This window comes from Pogona vitticeps, chromosome 12, assembly GCF_051106095.1.
Source record: "Pogona vitticeps strain Pit_001003342236 chromosome 12, PviZW2.1, whole genome shotgun sequence".
NCBI classification, from domain to species: Eukaryota; Metazoa; Chordata; class Lepidosauria; order Squamata; family Agamidae; genus Pogona; species Pogona vitticeps.
In genome coordinates, this window is record NC_135794.1 from 2644148 (window position 1) to 2665983 (window position 21836).

The window sequence follows — 21836 nt, forward strand, 5'->3', positions numbered from 1 at the left end:
TACACTTCCACCACCTTTCTGCTGTTGATAGCAGGGATGGCAAACCTGGAAGGGGGGGCAAGGGCCATTTTTTGAGGTTGGTCGGCTGCTGGAGGGGTTACATTCCCAAGAGGTGTGTGGCCAAAATACCATATTTTCCATGTATAAGACTATACTTTTGTTAAAAATCTTTAGACTAAAAATTGAGAGTCCTCTTATATACGGAAGTAAGCTGAGAAGAGAAGAGAAACAAGTGGAGGGGAAAGCAGGGATCAAAGCGATCCTGCAGTGCTTTGATCCCTTTCCCCCTACACTTGCTAATCCCCACTTAGATTTCTTAATTTTGGGTTAGAAAAGTGGGGGGTGGGTGTCTTATGCATGGGGGCATCTTATACACGGGAAAAATACGGTAGATCAGTAGGTAAATGATATGCTGCCTCAGCTGCAGAAAAATGCACATTACGTAAGATAGTCTTTCTGCTCTGTAACACTTTATCTTATGGATATTATTTTCTAGCCAAGTTGCCTGTTGTCCTGCCGAATGATCATAATAACTGCATGCCATCAAGTCAATTCTGACTTAGGGCGACCCTTTTTCAAGGTTTCCCGGGTAGAGAAGACTCAGGAGCGGTTTACCATCTTCCTTTCTTTTGGGGTTGTCCAGGGACGGTGCAGGTGGCCCAAGGCCACCCAGGCTGGCTCTTCTCCCGGGAGGGAATAGCAGTGGGGAACTGAAGTCCCAACCTCTGGCTCCACATCCAGCTTCTCTAATTCACTGAGCTATCCAGCCAGTTGCGTGATGACAAAGCTGTCTTTGCTTTGTTTTGGTTTGTGCGCTCCTTTTCCTTTTGTGCAACGGACTGAGGCCAAAAAGCAAGAAAAGTCAATTGAGAATAGTTAATACGCCCCTGGAGATCCTACCTTGAAAGGGATGGGCGGGGTAGGTGAACTTCTGTGTTTGTCCTGACTCCTAAAATACTTCAGTTCTACATGCTTGACTGTTTCATCCCAATTTAAACCTTTACAATGAACGGTGTATATCCTGAAGTGAACCGTGAATTGTTTTCCCCAGGACATCAGGAAGAAACAGTGTGTGTGTAATTTGAAGATGGAGTTTCTTTTTTTTTGCTTCCAGACATTATTTTCTTTGTAGCAGATAAAGAAAGTCTCTGAACATAAATCAGTTTTCGATGTCGCTGTGGGCTAAATAAACCAGCTTAAAAAAAAAATACTCCCACTGCAAGGTATATTATCCAGGCCTATTTGCATGCTTACAGCAATCCCTTTGGCTCTGGAGCTTTTAATTATTGCTTTAATAACTGCTGCGGATGACTGGCCTAATGAAATTAAATTTATCTGTGTGATTGATCTTTGCTGAGAATCTTGTGGACAGCACAGGAGGCGAGGTCCGCTTAACCGTGTCTCTTTCGCCCTTTTCCAAGGCTGACCTTGGAAATGCTCTCTTATCTTTCATCCTGGCCAATCAAAGCCATCTTGTCCTGGAAAGATATGCAGGTGGGGGGGGGGGGGGAACAGATGGCAGTGGCAGTCAGTTGCAAAAAACAAAAATTACCCCTAGACACTTGGGGGAGGGCATTAAAAGCAGGGGAAATCTATGCCTGAGATTCTGAAGAGCGATTGTTATTTGAAGTGGGCAGGACTGGGCAAAGCTTGGAAAGGTTACTTTTAAAAGGTGCAGACAAGCTTTGCAAAGCTCAATGGTTTAAGTATTCCCGTGGAGGCAGAGGTTGGGGGTTCGATTCCCCACTCTGCCTCCTTGGTTGGGCTGTACTTGATGATCCACGAGATCCCTTCCAGCTCTGCAGTTCTAAGATTGTTACCAACTGTTGGATAGCACAGTGGCTTAAGTCTCGGGCTGCTTTAGCCAGATGTTGGGAGTTCGATTCCCCACTGGACCTCTTTGATAGGGGCTGGACTGGATGCATCTATGGGGTCCCTTCCAGCTCTGTCATTCTAAAATGATCTTAAAGGATTAACAAGTTTTATCTGGGATAAGAGCCCATAGATTGCAGCTCATTTCTGCCAGATGCACAAAGTGTTATCTAAATGCTGCCTCCTTCCCCTGTTGTATTGGGAGGGCGATAATAAAGGATGCTGTTTTGTTGTTATCTTAAATGAGCTTGTTTAGGAAAGCATTGCTGGGAGGTGACAAAGGCATCGTAAGCCATCTGAGCAGGTTGACACACCTACAGTCGTGAAACCTTGTGGTCCATGTGGGAATTTTGTAGTCCAGAAAACCTCTCCAGTCTCTTGAGTCTGAATGGGCAAAAAGTTCCATTTTTCCTTGAGGGCTGCCCAAACCCCTAAGAGGTGGATGTGTGAGCACTGGGATCTCAGCGCAGCGGGTTCCCGATGAGTTTCCCGACATCACGAGCTAAAGGTGGCGGCCGCGACCTCCCTTTTCCCACCATCCCCTTTGAGAAGCAAAGGAAGGCATTAAGTTCAACCCCTGTGTTCTGACCACCGGGGAGGAGAGGGGCAGCCACGGAGGGAAATGGCTCTTAACGGCTGGTCCTGAGCCTAAACTAAGGAGCCTAAGGAGTTGGGGGTCAATCCAGTTCTCTTCCCAGGAAGTGAAAAGATCAAGGAGGAGCAAAGGCCGAAATATGACACACCGTCGAAGGAGAAAAGGAAGAAGCACCGTCTGTAGTTCAAAGGGGTGCTTTGAAGTCCTTCTGCTCAGCTTCCGAAGGCGCTCCCCGAGAGCTGCCTCTTCCCAACGCCGGTCTGAGATGCTTTGCTGCTCAAACCAGAGCCCCGAACGAGTTTCTCCTTCCTCTGCCAACACGTTATATTTAAAAAGGTTTTCCCGAAGCAATCCAATTTCCTGCCTTCCTCGTCCTGCTGTGAAGTAGGGCCAGCCCAAGTCATTGTCTGGAAGGTGTGCTCAATGGTGACTTTTGCCTTCCTTCCTCTTGATTTTGAGTGTGCACGGGTGGAAAGCAGGGGCATTGCTGGATTTGGGAGAGCGGAGCTAATGCAGCCTGTGTTTTGTGAAAATCCTTTTGCTTCTTTTTCAAAGGACTGGAATCTGTTTTCTTGACTGCTTTGAACAGTGGCTTTCAAATTGCGTTTCAGGAGTGCTTTGGAAATTCAGCAAGTTCTCTTCAATAAGAGCAGAGAATCTTGGCTGAAAAGTGGCTTTCCCACCACGAGGGCCTCCCCCGTGCACAAAGGGGCGCATTGATTGGGTTGCGTTTGTGTAGGCTAACACCAAGTCTTGGCCAATGTCCTGGCACCAATGGAGTGACGCCATAGAATAGTGCGCCTCTTGAGTCTTTGCAGTCCATGGGAACGGCCATCAGGGTGATGGGAAAGGAGGTGTCTGAAAGGATGAGGTGTTAAAGGTCCTTTACATCCCAAACCCTTTCAGACCATGGGAACACGAGAAGAGTCCTGCTGGACTGGACTCAAGACCTATATCACCCAGCATCTCGCTTCATGCGGTGGACAACCTGTTGTCTACTAGAAGCCCACCAGCAAAACATGGGTGCAACTCAGCGCATGGAAAGATTTGGACCATAAGTTTGAGAATTCTCTCACCTGCAAGGTGTGAGTCATCAGTAGTTTAGCTGGCTTGAGGTTTCTGGGAACTGTAGAACAAGAAAGGAACTTCCGGAACTCTAAAATAAATCTGGACGATGAAGACAGCTGATGGGGGAAATGGATTAATTTGAAATGTTCTGCTGGAGGAAAACTTGGCAGATACCTTGGACCCACCAGAAGGACAAAAATGTGGGTCCTAGATCAAATCAAGCTGGAACTTTCTCTAGAAGTGAAAAAAATGAGAAAACTGAGGCTGCCCTACTTTGGGCATATCGTAAGAAGGCAAGAGTCTCTGTAAAAGACAATAATGCTGGGAAAAGTGGAAAGCAGCAGGAAAAGAGGGAGGCCAAATGGCAGATGGACTCACTCTAGGGAAGGAACCCCACAGCTTTGAGTTCACAACAGCTGGGCAGGGCCATCGAGGACGGGACATTTTGGAGGTCACTCATTCATAGGGCCACCATAAATCATAGGCAACTTGATGGCTCAGAACCACCACAACAACACAACCCTACACACATATCAGCCAAGTGAGCAGGGTTGGGGGGGGATGTCTGTCCTTCCAGGTGATGTTCCCAGCAGCAATAGTTAGCCTGGCCAGTGATGAGACATGATGGGACGTAGTCCCTCCATCTCTGGAGCAGAAGACCTTGTACCAGCTGCTCAGCCCTTTCCCATCCACGGCAATCAGATCCTATCTTTCTCGCTCAGGGGGAAAGGCTGTGGAGCTACGTCTCGGGCCGAATCAACTCAGCATGAATCTGGATTGGCCAAATCCAGGGCGACAGATCAGTTTTTCCACCCCCTCTCCTCGTGGCTCTGGCTGCGGTGAGCATGTCAGCAGCGTCTGTCCCTGTCATTCTGTTGCTCGGGGGGGGGAGGGAGAGAAGGGACCTTCTGGGACACTTGCGACCAGCAGAAGCTGATGGAGATCCAGCAGCAGCGAGCACCGTCCTTGCCTGTGCGCTCCACACCCCACAAGCGCGCCTGGAAGACTTCCCTCATCAGAGCCGCTCCTCTTCTGCTTGAAGGGGAATCTCAAGGCACTTCGGTTAATGGGCTGGGGGGGGGCTCCCTCACCAGAAGGGTTGTCATGGCAGGGGCGCTACGGAAGGATGAGCAAGTGGAATAAAAAGGGACACACACTATGCAGTGGCCTACATCACACATTGTGTGTGTGTGTGTGCCTCTTCCCACCCACTGGCTGCTTGCTGCCCTGCCTCAAAGCTGAGCCATAAGTCAGGACGGAGTGGACAGTATGTAGTTAGTATTATAACTATATATGTAATCTACATGTATTTATTCGTCATAACATTTGCCCGTACATTTAAAATATACTTACAGTTTTAATGATAGGTATGCATTTAGAGGACAGCCAGCATGGTGGAGTGGGTAGGGTTCTAGACCAGGAGGTCTGGCTTCAAATCCGTGCTTAGCCAGGGCAACCCACGTGGTGCGTTGGCCGCCCCCCATCGGCCTGCCACCTGAGGCCGCTCCCTAGGCTTAATGGCAGGGCTGACACCTTGTCCCCACCTTGTGACGTGTTGATCTGTTTGCTAAGAAGGCGAGGTCAAGCCATGAGTGCAAAAAATCGCCGCCGCCTGTCTTTCCGCTGCGACAAGACGAAATCGTTTGGAGGATGGCAGACGCGTTATGGCACCTTTGGTGATTCTGATCTTTGAAGGCTGATGGATGTTGCCCTTCTCTGCTCTACGTTCCTTTTGGGATGGCCAAAGGGCTTGTGACAAATAAAGCTTGTTTCCTACTCCTGAATAATGTGACAATATCGAATTGCCTTTTAAATCCAACAGGAAAAAAAATGGGTGGCAAGAGTCAGATATTCTGGTCTCTTTGCCTCCATAGTCCAGAACAACAGAAGATGATCACGGTGTGTGGGGGGGGAGAGATTAGGGTCATTCCGACAGAGCTGCGACGCATGCAGGAAGGGCCACGCAGTAGCACCATGTTGGCATCTCTGCCAACCTCATTTCCAGAACTGGTCCATATTCACTTATTGGTTGCATTTTTATAATTCTCCTGATTTACTGTATTTTGAAGTCCTTCTGTTGCATTAAATTTGATAATGCTCATTATATGGTAAGCCACTCCGTGGGCCCAAAATGTCTGTTGAAGCACTCGGTTAAGGAGGCAGGGTGAAAGAGCAGCTGCCCAGCCTTTTGTACGCTCCCTTGTACGATTACGTGGGAAAACCCTGAAAAGGGTCAGCATAAGTCAGAACTGACTTGACGGTATACCATGATTGTTGGCTGGATAGCTCAGGGGTTTATTAGGTCTCTGGCTATAGAGCCAGAGGTTGGGAGTCCCCCCACTGGGTGCCTTCAGGGAGAAGAAGAGCCAGCCTAGGGAGCCTTGGGCAAGCTGCTGAACAGGGCTACTGTATGTCTGAATTGACTTAATGGCACATGAGGATGACTAAAAGCAGGTTTTAATCTTAGAAGTCTCCTGCAAGAAGCTGTTAAAATAGACCACACAACACCCCCTACACACAAACACCAGGCTATGTTTGTTTCTCAAACTCTGCAGTCGTCCACAGTGGTTTGCATCCATTGTAGGTTTGCAAGGCGGGGGGTGGGGGTGGCTTTGCTTGAGGATCTGAAGCAGGTAACAGATTCCCACGTGCAAAGAAGAGGACCCACCCTTGCCTTAAGAGAAGCAATGGCTGGGTGAATCTTTAGGATCGGTCTGTCGGCCATTTGCTAGCACAGACTGGATCCTTAAGATGCATTCGGAAGTTTCCAGGGTTTCCTGAGCTAAAAAGAATGACTCTTTTTAGAAGTTTGCACCTGGGTGATGATGATGGTGGTGGTGCCCATGCAGTTCTTCTGCTGCTACTTCCTGCATGCTTCTAATTTTAATCTTGCAAATATGCTTCTTCGTTCTCTGGCCCATAATTACATGAATCGAACGTTCTGTTTACATATTGACTGCAACGCCTAGTGCTGTCCTCTTTGGTAATTAGGTAGATGTTTATGGACAAAGGAGGATGATCAAAAAGAGCCTGTGGTAATCAGGCTGTAATTAATTATGGGGGGGGGCCTCTCTTCTTCTTCCGTGCCTGCCCGCTGCTCTGCCTCATTAGAGAATCCTCGTCTTCCCTTCCACCTTTAGTTCCAGGGCCCTGCGAACCCGAAGACCTCATTGATGGCATCATCTTCGCCGCCAATTACCTGGGCTCCACGCAGCTGCTTTCGGAGCGCAACCCCTCCAAAAACATCCGGATGATGCAAGCCCAGGAGGCGGTCAGCCGTGTCAAGGTAGGAGACGTTCTTGGAAGATAAGCGCCGGATCCCCGAGAGGGTTGCATTCGGGAGAGCCAGACACATCCGTTCCTCCTCCCTCCTGTGAGCAGAGCATTTTCCTGTGGCGGGAGCATGCTGTTCCCAGCACCAGCCACATTTTTTCCCTTCCTTTCTTTGTAAACACCCTTACACAAGAGCAGAATAGAAATAACAAGCAGGGACCTTCCTCCTAAGCGCCTCTGAATGGTCTTGGTGGCTTAGATGCAGCAAAACCCAAGCTTCTGAAGCAGAGGGGGGGGAACCTCTTCTAGGATAAAGAACAAAGAATTGATTTCTTCCAAACAGCCTTTTTTTCTCCAACCTTAAACTTCACCTTAAACGGAGTGGTTCAACTCCTGCCCCATGGGCTCGCTAAAGTCACTGCTAGCTTACAGCTACCAGATAAAGCTCGGCTTGAACACCCTCCCAAACTTTGTAAGCCTGCTCACTGTCTGTTATACTGTAGGAGCATTTCTGCTAATTCTGGAGGTAAGGGGCGTGCTATTTAACATGTCCTGCAAGACGCTTCTCTCCTAAGGCAGTGCTTGCCTCAGAAGAAACAGCTGTGAACAGCCGGCCATTAGGTGTACATGCAGATGTTCTAATTTATGCAAGGCTACTAATGAGTAAGGCCAATTTAAAAAAAGTTCACTCAAACATTATGACACATGAGATCCTTCTTGTTGTCCTTGCTCTGGAAATATTTTTGCAGAAAGCCATGGTACTCAATTTCACTGTTGAAAGGATTTTAAAAAAAATGTCACTGCATACATCTGTTAGGCAGAAGGCACTTTTAATTAGTTAGATTTGCAGATGGTTAAAATTTTGGAATGGAAGATGTGTTCTGCACATCTCGACCCAGTTTGTTTTGTTTTGTTTGACCGGGGAATGACACAATTCCCAGAGGTTTAGAAATAACAGTAGGCTTTTTGGAAGGGGAAAAAATGAATTCTAGGCTCTCCAGAGAGAAGTAAAAGCATGGGAAATTATAACAGGATGCTGATTTACATCACCCTGAAACAACAGTTTTGTAGGTCAGCATTGATATCACACTATCAGGTGAGCAGTGGATGAAAACTGCCCCTATTCTTAACTCCACCATCATTCACACAACTGGCTGTAAAAAAAGAGGACAAAGAAAGAAGGGGGGAGTCGGTTGGCAGAATTTCTGCCTAATCTCAACCATTGCGGCTTATAAGGAAGGTCACACTTGACTGGTTAGAGCAGTACAACAATGGAACCAATGACTTTTGGAGGTGGTGAGCGCTCCAACGTTGGAGGCCTTCAAGAGACCATTGGACCTCCCCCTGTCACATCTGCTTTGGTTTGGATTCCTACCTTGAGTAGGGAGTGGGTCTGGGTGGCCATGTATGCTCCTTCCAACTCAGCCGTTCTGTGATTCTGTCGTTCTATGATTCTATGACTGCCTTTGCTGCCTGCTCCTGTTTGGCAGATTTTTTTTCAGAGACGATGGGTTATGAATTTGGAAGAATTCCAAACTGGTAGCTTGACTCTTCCACAAAAATTGTGGCTTTGCGCCACCTGCCCCCTCTCGCTGGGCCTGATCTCCTTGAGCCCGATTGGCTTCTGTTCCTGAACCTGCGTCAGAACTGGGTTGATCGAGGGCTTTAAGGAAGGAGCCCATGGCAGGTGGTGAATTGCTGTGGGTTAGCCCTTGCTAAAAAGGGCAGAGCTATTTTAGTCTTTCCTCAAACTCACCTGATGAGGAATCCATCAACGTCTATGTCTACTTCTATAGGTAGCAGGTTTGAAAATCCTGAAAACTTTTCTCCAAAGATTTCCCTGACTTCACCTGATGTCTATTTTCTTCCTTTTCCCCGTTTTTCTTTCTTTCTGTGCATTTGTCTTATTTCCTTTTTATTTATCTTTTGTTGATTTTTTTTAAACGCTTCTCTCCCAGAGGATGCAAAAGGCAGCTAAAATCAAGAAAAAAGCGGTGTGTAAACTGTTTTTCTTGAATGCTAATGTCTGTTTCTCTCTCTCTCTGTTGTCCTTGTGCATCCTGAGATATTGTGTCTTTCATTGTGGATCTTCCCAAAAGCAGGATTCTTCCCCCCCCCCTTCTTCTTAGTCTTTTGTCTGTTTATGTTTGACTGGATGTAGAGTGTGAGAGATTATTAGATTTTTCTTTTCCTGCTTTCACCATGTAGCGTGGTTGGTATTTTCTTAGAATTCCTGATGTCCTACAGATTTCTTTCTATCCCGGTGTTCTGGTTTGTCCATTTCCTTTTTATTTCTGTTCATTTGCTAAGCTCAGCCAAATATTACTTTTCCCCCCTTTTGCCCAGGGTTTAGTAAAAATTCATCATTATATATATATATTTTTTGAACCACAGAAGCCTTCCACATCTTCAGCCAGCATGGCTTCGTCTGTGTGGGTTTGAGGACAGGTCACAAAAAAAAAATCACACACTTTTTTTGCACTGTGATGCCACAGTGGCATTACGGTCTCAGCAAATTGTTTCCTGGAGTGGGTGAACTTGACATTTCCTGTGAAAGCTGACCTGTTGCACGTGCTAATTGCAACAACATCAGTTTTGCATAGAGTATTTTTTTTTATAAATTATAGCTCCAAGGGCATTTTTCCCGATATAAGTATGATGTCAAAGGGGGGGGAAATGTCCTTCCCCCCCCCCATTTGAGTATGATGTCAAAGCAGTAGGAAAGACAGTAACGGTGGCAAAGACTGAAGGCAGCAGGAAAAGAGGAAGACCAAGTATGGGATGGAATGACTCCCTAAACCAGTGGTCCCCAACCTTGGGCCTCCAGATGTTCTTGGACTTCAGTTCCCAGAAATCCTGGCCAGCAGAGGTGGTGGTAAAGGCTTCTGGGAGTTGTAGTCTAAGAACATCTGGAGGCCCAAGGTTGGGGACCACTGCCCTAAAGGAAGCCACAGGGTTTGTGTTGGCAACTGCTGCGCAGGTCCGTTGAGGACAGGAGGTTTTGGGGATCACTCATTCATGGGGCACATAACAAAAATATGAGGAAAGACTTCTGTTCAGAGAAGCTCCCCTAGACGTGTAGATTCCCCTTTTTTGTCGATCTTGCAGTAGGAGACTCAAAAGGCGGAACAGACTTGAGGAGTCATCTGGTTTTTCCACCTGTGATTATACGGAAAGATCAGGGACGATTAAAAAGAAATATTCCTTTTCTGTGGCTCTTTTATTTATTTTAATATTTTATTTTTTTTGCATGTTATGTGGGCACTGGCCTCTTCTGGAAAGTTGTCCGATCTTCCAGCTTCCTGTGCCATTTGCTCGTTGTGTGTCACCCTCATCTTGTCTGAAGTAGCTGTCGGAGGAAGCTGCTATCGAGAGAGAGAAAGAGAAAAAAAGCATAATATTCTCCCTGGGGGGCATGGTCTCTTTTTCTTCCCCAATCTGTAGAGCTCAGAGGGAGATGCCCAAGCTTTGACGGAAGTGGATCTTTTCATCTCTACCCAGAGGATCAAAGTCCTGAATGCAGATACGCAGGTAAGTGCAACCGGTTTATTGAGACTCGTCTCCCATCACGGTTCTCTCCTTCCCTGATCATTGAGATAACAAACCTCAGATGATTCGTTGATGATTCATTTATTTTTAATTGAAATATTTCTATTTTACAAAATAACCTTGCGTAGGAGAGAAAAAAAATGGGTGATGGGGAGGGAATACTCCTTCCTGTTAACGTAAAGTTTGACTTTGAGCTGAGCATGCGGAAGGAACTAAAATGATTTCGGCAAGCACAAAGCCTAAACAGTTTGGGGCGCTGGTAGGAGCAGAATTTCATAACCGCAGAACTTTATTGCAATAAACTGCACCAAAATAGGTAAGCCAACGGACCTCAAGGGGCCGCTTCCATTCATATTCGACACACCTGGTTTTCAAAAATTCCTCCTTTCTAAAGAAACTGGAAGGCAGAGGCCCGAGTATCAAACTGTCTTCCAAAGAAATAGAAGAATGGAGTACAGACATATGTTTCCAAGTACTGTACTTCCATTTCACATGTACTATGCCTCATTCAAATAAAACTGGCCATTTAACATTGAGTCCTTTCGAGGAGGAAAGCAGGCTACAAATGTTTAAAATAAATAAATAAACTACATTGCATATGAAATCCTAACAACTTCCAGGACTTTTAAGGACTTCTAAGGACTGGAGATATTCTTTTCCTCCAATAACTTCATATGAGCAACATCTTCGAGGGAGCCTACTGCATCCAAATTTTGAAAGGGGGGGGGGAAGCTTAAGGGTGACACACACCTTCCTCTTTTCTACTTTAACGTTGGTCCCGAAGTTACATATTCCTGCTTCTTTAACAAACCTGTCTGCCCAAACCGTGTCCACACGGATGCTGCTTTCGCTGGGTTCTCGTCGACTCCCTTAACGCTTTTCAAATGTTTGCAAGTGTTTCTGCATACACTTGCTGTTTTATATTTTCTGTTCAAAAATCCTATCTACGGATAGATCGCTGAAGGTCGCACATCATGTTTCTAACTGGACGTTGCACAGCTGTACAGCTGCAGTCCCCCCCCCGCTGCACAATCTCTGTCCAGCCACGCACTGAAACAAACAAAAGAAAAGAGCAAAGAGGTAGAGAGAGAAAAGACACCGAAGGCAGGTTTGGGATGGGCTCCTAAGCTTAGAAAAGAGTAAAACCTGTAGCCCACCGTGCTTCAAGCAGACAGGACTGCTTCGTAGACTCGTCAAGAATGGGAAGGCTCAGATTTTTCACATCCACACTGCGGCTTTTTAAAAGATCAGACGCCTGCAGGTTAGGGCTTTTAATCTTTCTCTTAAAAAAAAATCTCCCGATGCACCCCTGATCAGTTAGCCATGCCCTGCTCCCTGCTTGTATTGGTTTTCAAAAAGGCTGCTGTTCAAATGGTTATTAAAAGGCTGTTACCGCTAGGCAGCCTCGGGCCCGTGCTTGGTACTTAATAAAATGACAAACAGTAATAGGATCTGCTCGCTGCTGATACAAATGGATTTTCATAGTTCTTTTGCCTCTACATGTCAAGTCGTAAGTCAGATGGCGAGGCAGAGTGCAGGAGCTTAAGAGCTGGGCTACTTTGCATGCCGGCAGCAAAGGCTGAGAGCAAGATTTAAGAGGCAAAGATGGCACAACCAATTAATTCATTTCCTGTTGTGATGAATCGGAGCTGCCTTGGGCGGGCCCTCCCTGACTCTTTCAGCGCTCACTTTTAGACTTTTGCATTTTCCATGCAAGAACTGAACACAGCTTGCTTGTTAAAGCTCTTTTGGTTGAAGTACGTAACTCCCCTCCACCTCCAGGATCTGGACACTGGAGCCTCCAGAAGTCTCTTTTTCAAGACTAGGGAGCCTTAAAAATAACTAAAAACTGGACTAGGTCAAAGAGTCTATATTCAAAGCTATCTATAATAGTGGCCAGATTTAGGTCAGGGCAATAGAGAAGAGTGTGGTTAAGGGTTGCAGACATTCCTAACATATTTGTCTGGAACATCCTTGTCTTATTGGACTGGCGGCCTGTGGCCAAAAACCCGCTGCATAAATTACTCCTGCAGAAGATGGTGATGCCACCAGCAGGGCAGATTTTATAGAATTAAAGACTTCCTCCTTTTGGCCCGAGGTATGTCCAACTCACAAGTAATCCATTTCATTCTCTGCAGGAAGAAGTATTTAATCACCTGGAAATCTATCTCTGCTGCTAATATCATCCAGCAGTAGCGATATTTTTGTAATTAAAGATTTCCTCCTCCTGTGCTACAGGCGCCTTGATTTCCAGGCAATGAAATGGATGATTTGGGAGTTGGACTAACCACTGAACAGAGGAAATGTGTAATTACTGAAAATCTTCACTCAGTGGTGATGTTTGTCTTCTGGAGGCATAACTTTCACAACAGGTTTTTGACCAATGGATGCCAAATTCTGTTTAGTAGGTGGTGATTTTTAGACAATAAAGACTTCCTCCCCTCATCCCACTGCCCGAAAGGCTTCTCAACCACAGCATGCTGAATGTGTGTTTTTTTGGACAAATATGGCAAACAATCCCCGTTGTAAGATCTGATGATTAGTTACTGTCTCTCCATTTTTCTTGGTCCAATGATTTAAACAATGTGCATAACAGAAACAGGATTTGCATCACTCAACTCTCATGGGGCACCCCCTTGATTGCCTTGCCCCCTTTTCTTGCTCTAGGAGACCATGATGGACCATGCGCTACGCACTATCTCCTACATCGCCGATATTGGCAATATTGTTGTTTTGATGGCAAGGCGTCGTATGCCCCGGTCGGCTTCCCAGGACTGCATCGAGACCACTCCTGGGGCACAAGAAGGAAAAAAGCAATACAAGATGATTTGTCACGTCTTTGAGTCCGAGGACGTAAGTGAGAGACATACATAATTTAGCGACCGTGCATGACTGAAGCTTTTGCTTGGTTAATCCTTTTGGAGATTCAGAAGGAGCTCATGTGCTTGCTGTTCTGCCTTTCCCATAAACTGTGCTCTTTTAATCCACTTGGAATTCCCACCCTTTTCTCTCCCACTCCCTTAAACTCAGTCATACCTCCCTCTCCATGTGCTCCAATGTTTAATAATTCAGCTCCCTCTTTTAAGGTCTTTTAAACCAGTCTATGACCTAAAATGACATCGATTAGAGCACGGATTGGAGGTGGGAGTATTTCAATGCGATTTCAAAACTTCAATACACTGCAGGATAAGGCCAAAGGTGTGGAAATGGAAAGAGACTGAAACAGACTAGCAGAGTTCTTGAGGCTACAGTGTGAATCTCCAGGCAGTGAATCTGGTCCTGGTTTCCCAGCTAATCTAAACATGAAATGCTGGATCTTATCACTAAAACAGCTTTCAGCACCTCGGATAGCTCCTGTAAAGTTAAGAGTAAAACCTGGAGTGGATTTACCACCCCTGCAGCATTGGTGTCACCAGCCTATGCTGCAGAAGGGTCCTCTTGGAACTCTTTCTGCCACCAGCTAAGGATTAGGAGAGGTTGTTCAACATCTCAGAATCATAAAACCCACACAAGAGCTAGGAAACCATCAAGCCGTGATATCATGGGGAAGGGAAATTCCCAGAAGGGGCAGATTTGTCCCCAAGGAGGAAGGACTGGGTTTGGATTCCTAAAAAATAAACCAAACCAAACCATAGCCTAGGCCAGGGGTTCTCCACCATGGGTCACCAGATGTCCTTGAAGTGAAACTCCCAGGATCTTTCACCTCTAGCTGTACTGGCCAGGATTTCTGGGAGTTGAAGTCCAAGAACATCTGGGGATGCAAGGTCGGGAACCACTGGCCTAGATTCATCCAGGCTGTTAAGTCATGCTGTCTTTGTGTCTCTTGAGGTCTTTATGGAAGATCCTGCTCTTCTGTTTCTCAGAGTGTTTGTGTATTTGTAGCAGTTTCGTTCTCCTTTAACTGTTGCGGTTCCATGGGGTTAGAATTGGTAGCACCACTCCCTAAATACCTCACTTCCTTTGAAAATTCTATTAGGGTCCCTATAAGTCAATTCTTACTTGATGCCCATAACAGCGACAGCAACAAGCGACAATTAGAATCTGCTAGAGCAATCTACTTGCTTCCTGGGAACTATCACAAAGGATTGTAGCACTGGGTAGAGTCGTGGCCGTTAAAATGGTACTGAATTGGTGGTAAACATGTAGTGTAGACGTCCTCTCTGTATGGCCAAGTATTCTAGTGATTCATTAAAAGCTTGGACCGCAAGCTATGTTTTCGTAGATTCCTGGAAGGCATTTGTGCAAAAGAATTGCAACCCGAAAGGAAGACCCGTGTGGGATCAGGCTGATCCAGTACGGTAGATCCCACAGTAACCAACCAGCCACATCCAAGAAACACACAAGTAGAGCACAAAAGCAGTCATCTTGACCCCCTGGCTGCTCCCCCGTAAATGGCATTCGGAGCCGGAGAGCAGGTTCCCATTAAGTCACTAGGTCTTGGAGATAACACATTACGAGCAAGACCGTTACTTGTAGTTAGCAAGGACAGAAACTTAAATCACATCAAATGTACTGCTAGCTTGCTTGCTTCTAGGCAAGTGGGATCTGGAGAGTTACTGGCCAAGGCGAAGTGCCTCATGGGTGTAAAACGGTGCCCGTTATCTCATGCACTCCATGTGCATTTCTCTACTACTATTTCCACAAATCCCCCACTATAGGAAAGCTGTAAGCCAACACCTCTGGAGGCCTGAAGGGCCCAAATCTGGGAAAGCATCTTTAGTCAACTCAGCCTCCTTTCTGAGCACTCCTGTCAGTCTGGCCACTGGGGTAGCCCTCAGAGGGCTTTTTCTCCAAGCCCAGAGTCAGGCGGATGTAAAGTGCACTGAATGTAGGTGTTGGGTTGGTACTCCTCTCTTTGCTCCTTCCTGCTTCTCCCTCAGGCTCAGCTGATTGCCCAGTCGATCGGCCAAGCCTTCAGCGTGGCCTACCAGGAATTCCTCCGAGCCAACGGCATAAACCCGGAGGATCTCAGCCAGAAGGAATACAGCGACATCATCAACACCCAGGAGATGTATAATGACGATCTTATCCATTTCTCCAACTCGGAGAACTGCAAGGAGGTGATTTTCTTTTTTCTCATTTCATGTTTGATTAATTTATTTTAATGGGCCTTTTGAAACTCTTTCCCCCCCACTGCTTACAAGTAATATTCATGCTGTGAACTCATGTGGTGTTTTGAGAGTGCAAACATATTTTAAAGCGTATACAACAGGAGCATAACATTAACCCTGCTGAGCCATTTGGGATGTTGTGTTGCTGCTGCTGTTCTATTACGTCGGTTGAGTTGAGCTCTTTGCATTCCAGACGGCTTAATCTACCCCCTCTGATCAGCCCCAACATAGCCAGTGGTCAGGAATTATAAATATAGTGGACCCTTGACTTACAGACGGCTTGACTTACAGACTTTTTGAGTTACAGACTTCTCTGGCCGCAAAATTTAGGTTTGACTTGCAGACTGAGATTTGACTTACAGACCAGAAAAACCCAAAATGGAACAAAAACGGCCTGTTACGGGATTAATCGGTTTTCAATGCACGGTAGGTCAATGGAGACTTGACTTACAGACTTTTTGACTTGAGAACCGCCTTCCAATACAGATTAAGTTCTCAAGTCAAGACCCCACTGTACTGTAGTGTCGTCCGAGACATCTCAAGAACACCAGGTTGAAGAAGGCTGGAGTCATCTTCTCATCCATCTGAAGTCCTCCTGCACTGCGGCCACCACACTGCTGGCATGGTGACTCCATGGCCGTCCTTATGGACGGGGCTTTATTTGGGTTGGCCCCCTTTTGTAGAATTCCCTTTTGTTCCAGACCTGGGGGTCCTCCACACTCTTGTCTTTCAGGCATCAGCTTTGTTTTTCTTAAAAGGTCTCTGTGTACAAGCTTTTGCTGAACAGACAAGGGGTTGGTTAATCTCCAACAGTGGCTTGCTTTGACTATTTCAGCAGACTCCTCTAATGGATTGCTCTTTGATCATCACAATTCGTGATGGCCACTAGATGTTGCTATGTGGATGGCAGGAGGGAGGATTTCTCCGACCGGGGTGTGTGTGCAGCTTTCAGAGATAACGGGCCCACCTTTGGCCTCACACCCTTCTGCTGGGCCTTCCTGGCTTTGTGAAAAAAAGAGAAGGGCCTGCTGGTTCCCCATAGTAAGTGAACTGGCCAGACGTGCTAGCCACGCCCCCTGTGAAAGTAGGATTGCTCAGACCAAGGCAATTTGGTGGTGGAGGAAATACGGCACGAAAGTGCTAGTAGCCAGAGTGGGTGGAAATCTGCTCGCAAACTATAGGCTGCCTGCCTGCCACATACCCTCTCCTATGTTGGACAGGAGATAAGCTGAATTATTTTCATCCATGGGGCTGATGATGGCTCCCGGTCAGAAACACACAAAAACCAGCACACCTATATGCACATGCATGCATGAGCGGCACCCCCAGCCCACCATCTTCACAGGCAGGCACAGAAGGGGTGCTGTTGGTACTGTCTACACTTTATCTGGGCCTGGTGTATTTAGTGGCAGCTGTTTCCCCCTGCTTCCTTCCCTTCCACCCGGGTGTGTGATTCAGACATCCCATTTGCATCTGCTAGCGGGGCCCCAATGACCGGGGGAGATGATGCTCTCCCTTTTTCTCTGGATCATCTGCTGGACAGCTCTGTGGTTTAGATCTCCAGCTGCAGAGCCAGAGGTTGGGAGTTTGATTCCCCCAGTTTGTCCCTTCTTGACAGGAGCAGGACTCCGTGATCCAGAGGGTCCCTTCTAGCTCTGCCGTTCACAGATGATGGTCATCATCATCTCTAAATATCGGTAAGCCATCAGCATCGTTTTCATTCCTCTCCATTGCCGGTCGTCTCCCTTCTCCGAATTAAGCCTGTTCATTGGCTGATACGCGGAGCGAGCCCGTTGCTGCTTTGATGGCTGTCCTTTTTTTGATTTTCCTCTAGCTACCCCCTCCTCACTTCCTGCTTCATAAACGTGATTGATTTAAAGTAGAGGCTTCTCTCATGCTGTGGGTTAATCAGTGGTGAACTGAGGAAGGCGGCTTGCCTGCTGAGCCTTTGCCTAGAAAATGCGTCCCCCAGGTCTTTTTTCTCTCTCTCTCTCTCTCTCTTGCCGTTTTTAAAAAATTATCTTAAAAAAAAAAAACAACGGAATGAGTCGTACAGTTCTTTCAAAAGGGCTTTGGAGATGTTGTTCTGAAAGAGTCCTTTGTGATCCCCCTTTTGATTTCTGCTCTTTGTGTGGAGGAAAGCATTTTTTCCCCAAGGTTATTACATTAGATAACCTATCATCTTTATGGCAGGCAGTTCTTGTAATCCAGAAGTCAATCAATAGAGAGCAAATAAAAAAAATGAAACTTGAATCCTGTGGTGCATAAATAAAATTTAGAAGCAGATTGGAATAACAATTTTACTGGGCTGCCAAATAGATTTCTGTATCTCCCTGTCCATCTGCCCCGTCCTCTCCCCATCTATCGGGTCTGTCTACCAATCTCAGCTAGGCTTAGGTGGCTAGCGATCGGTTGGGTCATTCTGAATTCTTCATGACAGTAAATTTGGGGAAGAAGCAAAACAATTCAGGTTCCATCTGGGCCCAATATCCCAACTGTACTATAGTTACTTCAGCTCCAGAATGGGGATTGCAGGCAGGTTCAGAGAGACAGGACATTATTAGGTTGCCCTTATAGAAGATTTGAATTGGCTACTCAGCTCCGTCTCTATAGACCAACAGTTCCCAACCTTCGGTCTTCCAGGTGTTCTTGGACTACATATCCCAGGAATCCTAGCCAGCACAGCTAAATGTTAAAGGTTTCTGGGAGTTCTAGTCCAAGAACATCTGGGGACCCAAGGTTGGGAGCCACTGGTGAAGAGAAAGGTTTAGCAAGGATACAGGAAACTCTCTGTTAGCTACCTTTTAGTCAAACCACACATAGCTGATGAAGGACTCAGAAGCCCAATTTTATTTTATGTATTGTTATCATTTGGGATGTTGCCTGCTTAAGGTACCACCGAACTCTGCCAATAGACAGCAGACACTTCTTTGCAGGGGTTTAAGCACCAGGGGGTGACTTCGGCTCTGCCTTCAAGGGTCTTCTACACATTTGGCAACCACTGAGCCATAGCTAGCTTAGTGGTTTAGGTCTCCAGCTGCAGAGCCAAAGAAGTTAGGAGTTCGATTCCTCACTATGCCTCCTTGACAGGGGCTGGACTAGATGACCCATAGGGCCCCTTCCATCTCTGCAGTTCTGAGATGATGGTAGTGGTAGTTACTGTCATATCTTTCAAAGTGGTGCATGCCACTAGTCTGTTAAAACAACCACGGGGGGGGGCAGGGGTCCTTAAAGCCGTTCACACTGGGACGAGAGGCTCAAGCGAGTTCTGTGCTAACTGGGTTGCAGTTGATTCTCCCGTTGTGGGTCTTAGGAACAAGCCACGCACGGGCTTGAGGCCAGAGAGGCTGCTGGGAGTACAGGGTATTTAAAAATCTGGAAAGTCACCCTGGAGGTGAAAACTCTAAATGAGAAGTAAATGTCATCAGCCTTGCCGAGAGACAGGCGATTTTATCTCTCTGGCAGTTAGGGCTAAGCAAAGCATTTAGAGGCAAAAAAAAACCAGCCAAGGTGACCAGGAGGCAGGCTGAAAATCAACAAACCAATTGGAAATTGGATTTTAAAAATCAACAGTGGGTGCAAGGGAAACGAGGGGCGCATAAATAAATGGCAATCTGCTCAGATGCAGGAAGTGGAGGGGGGGGAAGAAAGATACATTTATCAGTACAGTGTGGATACAGCTAAGGATGTTGGCACCTCTAGCTTTCCCTGCTTCCTAGGGAGGGCAATCATCTTCCTTCTAGTTTGTTTGTTGTTGTTGTTTAGAGGGAGAGGGCCTGCCAACACGCTGGTAGAAGCATGGGTTTTGCAGCCATACATCTGGAGCTCTTGAGATCCTGTTTCATGACCTTCTTCCTTTGACGGCCCTCTGCCTGTTTCCCCCCCCCCACTTTTCTGGGGGATTCAAAGAAAAAAACAGGGATCAGGACCGGGTGGAGGGGATGGAATTGCAGCCGCTGGGAATAGAGGAGGGTAGAGGAAGTTAGTGTGTGTGTGTGTGTGTACACGCTTGTATTGGATGGGATATTTCTGGGTAGAACACCTTTATACGGTCTTTCAGGTATGTCACGTCATCCGCTTAGTGGGAGCCTGGAGCATCGAAAGAAAGAGTGCCCCGTATACTATACTTGCAAACACAGAGTTCTAAGAGCAGCTAAGGAAATCATGTTGTGGAAAGAACACGAGGAACTGTTCTGAAAGTTGTTTATTAAAAAACCAGAGTGCGGCTTCTCTGCAGGCAAATTTGCTGGCAGCCCTTTTCCTAACCAAGGAGGCAAAGTGCGCAGCGACACCCGTCCTGTCCGGCTCCCAGCAACTGGCAGTGGGAGGTATACTGCCTCACCCATACAAGCAGCCACTGGTGGTCCTAATCTCCACGTATTTAACCCATCTCCTTTTAGAGCTGCCTAAACCGGCCTTCGACCCCACAGTTCAACGGTGCGTAGCGTTAAATCCACACATCCCTTCTCCTCTCCTGTTTTATCTTGCAGCTGCAGTTAGCCAAACACAAGGGAGAGATTCTCGGAGTGGTGATCGTAGAATCCGGCTGGGGATCCATTTTGCCCACCGTGATCCTGGCCAACATGATGAACGGGGGGCCAGCCGCTCGCTCGGGGAAGCTGAGCATCGGGGACCAGATCATGTCGATCAATGGCACCAGTTTGGTCGGGCTTCCCCTGGCGACGTGCCAAGGGATCATCAAGGTACCGTTTCTGTTCCCTCGGCAGAGGTTTCCAAGAGTCTCATGGCAGGCCGCTTTAAAGACCAATGATGGTCATATACGTTTGTGGTCTGCAACCCACTTGTATCTGATGAGACAGTCCAAGAAAGCTTCTACAATTAGTTGTTGTTGTTCTGATGTGCCATCAAGTCATCTCCTGACCTATGGCGATCCTAGGAATGGGTGACCTCCAATATGTCCTGTCCTCAACAGCCCTGCTTAGCTCTTGTAAACTCTAGGTCATGCTTTGATTTCCCATTCCCTTCTTCTGGGGGCAGCCCTGGGGCTATGCAGCTTGCCCAAGGCCACCCAGGCTGGCTCTTCTCCCTGGAGGAACACACTCCACAGCCAGAGACCTAAACCACAGAGCTATTCAACCAGCTCCTGGATGGAATGAACCCATCTCATATTTGGTCTTCATCTTTTCCTATCAGTTAGTCTTCAAGGAACCACAGGACTTTAGTGTTAGTGTCTTGCAGCGTAAAGAAGAAGGAGTTGCATTGGCATCTTGAAAGCTTTCTAGTGTCTGCGCTATCGATATCAAAACAGGACTTCCCAAACACTGAAGTGGGAGGTAGCATGAATTTGGTGTTTGCAGTAGGGGTCACCAGTGTCTTGCGAGAGTCTTGAATCACTTTGAACTTTACACAAGGCATCTAAGATGGCTTAACTCCTTTGTGAAAAGCAGTTCAGGACCTTGGAGAGTACCTGTAGATTTCACATGAAAACCTACAATGGAATCACTGCCCATGAATCACTAAATGCCCCTCATTTGCAGAAAGGATCGAAACATCCTTGGAGAGAAGAGAATTATCATGGGCAGTGCAGTCATGATCAAGTATTGTGTTGACTTCCTGATTGGGGGAGAAATGGAAAACCAGGACTGGAGAAGGGAGGCATGGAATAGTGTTGGTAAGAGGGGGACACACATAAATGTAAAACATAGGGAGAACCATCATATTGTGTGGATATTTGTCACAGAATAAGGAAAGGAGGAAAACTGGCACAAGGAGGGTGAGGAAAGGAAGTGGAAAGGTTAGGATCCTGAACAGGCAAGCCTCCACACACCACCATTGTCTTGAAGGCTACCGCCTTCAATTATAACATCGGTCTAGTGCTGTGTCTCTGACTGACAGTAAATGAAGCTGACAGAATGATTAAATGGGTTTTCAGACGGCGAAGCTGATGCATTCCCTGCCATGGCCTTGCTGTTTATCTAGAAGGTGCACCATTTACAAATTGTTTACAGCTCAGCTGCTCTTTAACATTCAGGCTGACCGCAACTGCGTGGACATAAAACCCTAGAACAGTAGGATCAAATACTCCCAACACAACACACATGGAGCATGTCAAAGTGTCTCCAGGGTAAGGGGGCCACACAGCTTCCTTGCGAACCTGAACATGGAATTAAAAATGTACACATTTGGTAAGAAGCTACTTCAGGTAGATTGTTGTCCAACAGTGGCTTTGTCTGAGTGAAAATCACTTCCCATGCTCCTGGTTCACGAGCTGGGTGGTCCAATCTCTCTGCTCGCTGCCATCTACTGCAACTCTCTCCACCATTTCTTCTTCTATTCCTGAGGGTCTCCCAGCTGTCATGGAACAATATTTTGGGGTAGACTGGGTTTTAGCTGTGTTGTGAGGTTAC

The 21836-nt window shown here is 46.7% G+C and overlaps 1 protein-coding gene across 3 annotated transcripts in view; it reads left to right on the plus strand.

Annotated features, from left to right (window-relative positions):
* Positions 1-21836, plus strand: part of APBA2 (amyloid beta precursor protein binding family A member 2) — an 84900-nt gene that overhangs the window by 55496 nt on the left and 7568 nt on the right. For 2 of the 3 annotated variants that reach the window (XM_072981542.2, XM_078380917.1), the window contains exons 5-10: positions 6676-6821; positions 8767-8802; positions 10253-10339; positions 13025-13210; positions 15238-15417; positions 19959-20171. In XM_072981542.2, the coding sequence (XP_072837643.2) occupies positions 6676-6821; positions 8767-8802; positions 10253-10339; positions 13025-13210; positions 15238-15417; positions 19959-20171 (848 nt within the window). The remainder of the gene's footprint in view (positions 1-6675; positions 6822-8766; positions 8803-10252; positions 10340-13024; positions 13211-15237; positions 15418-19958; positions 20172-21836) is intronic. The other variant, XM_072981543.2, reaches the window with a different exon arrangement.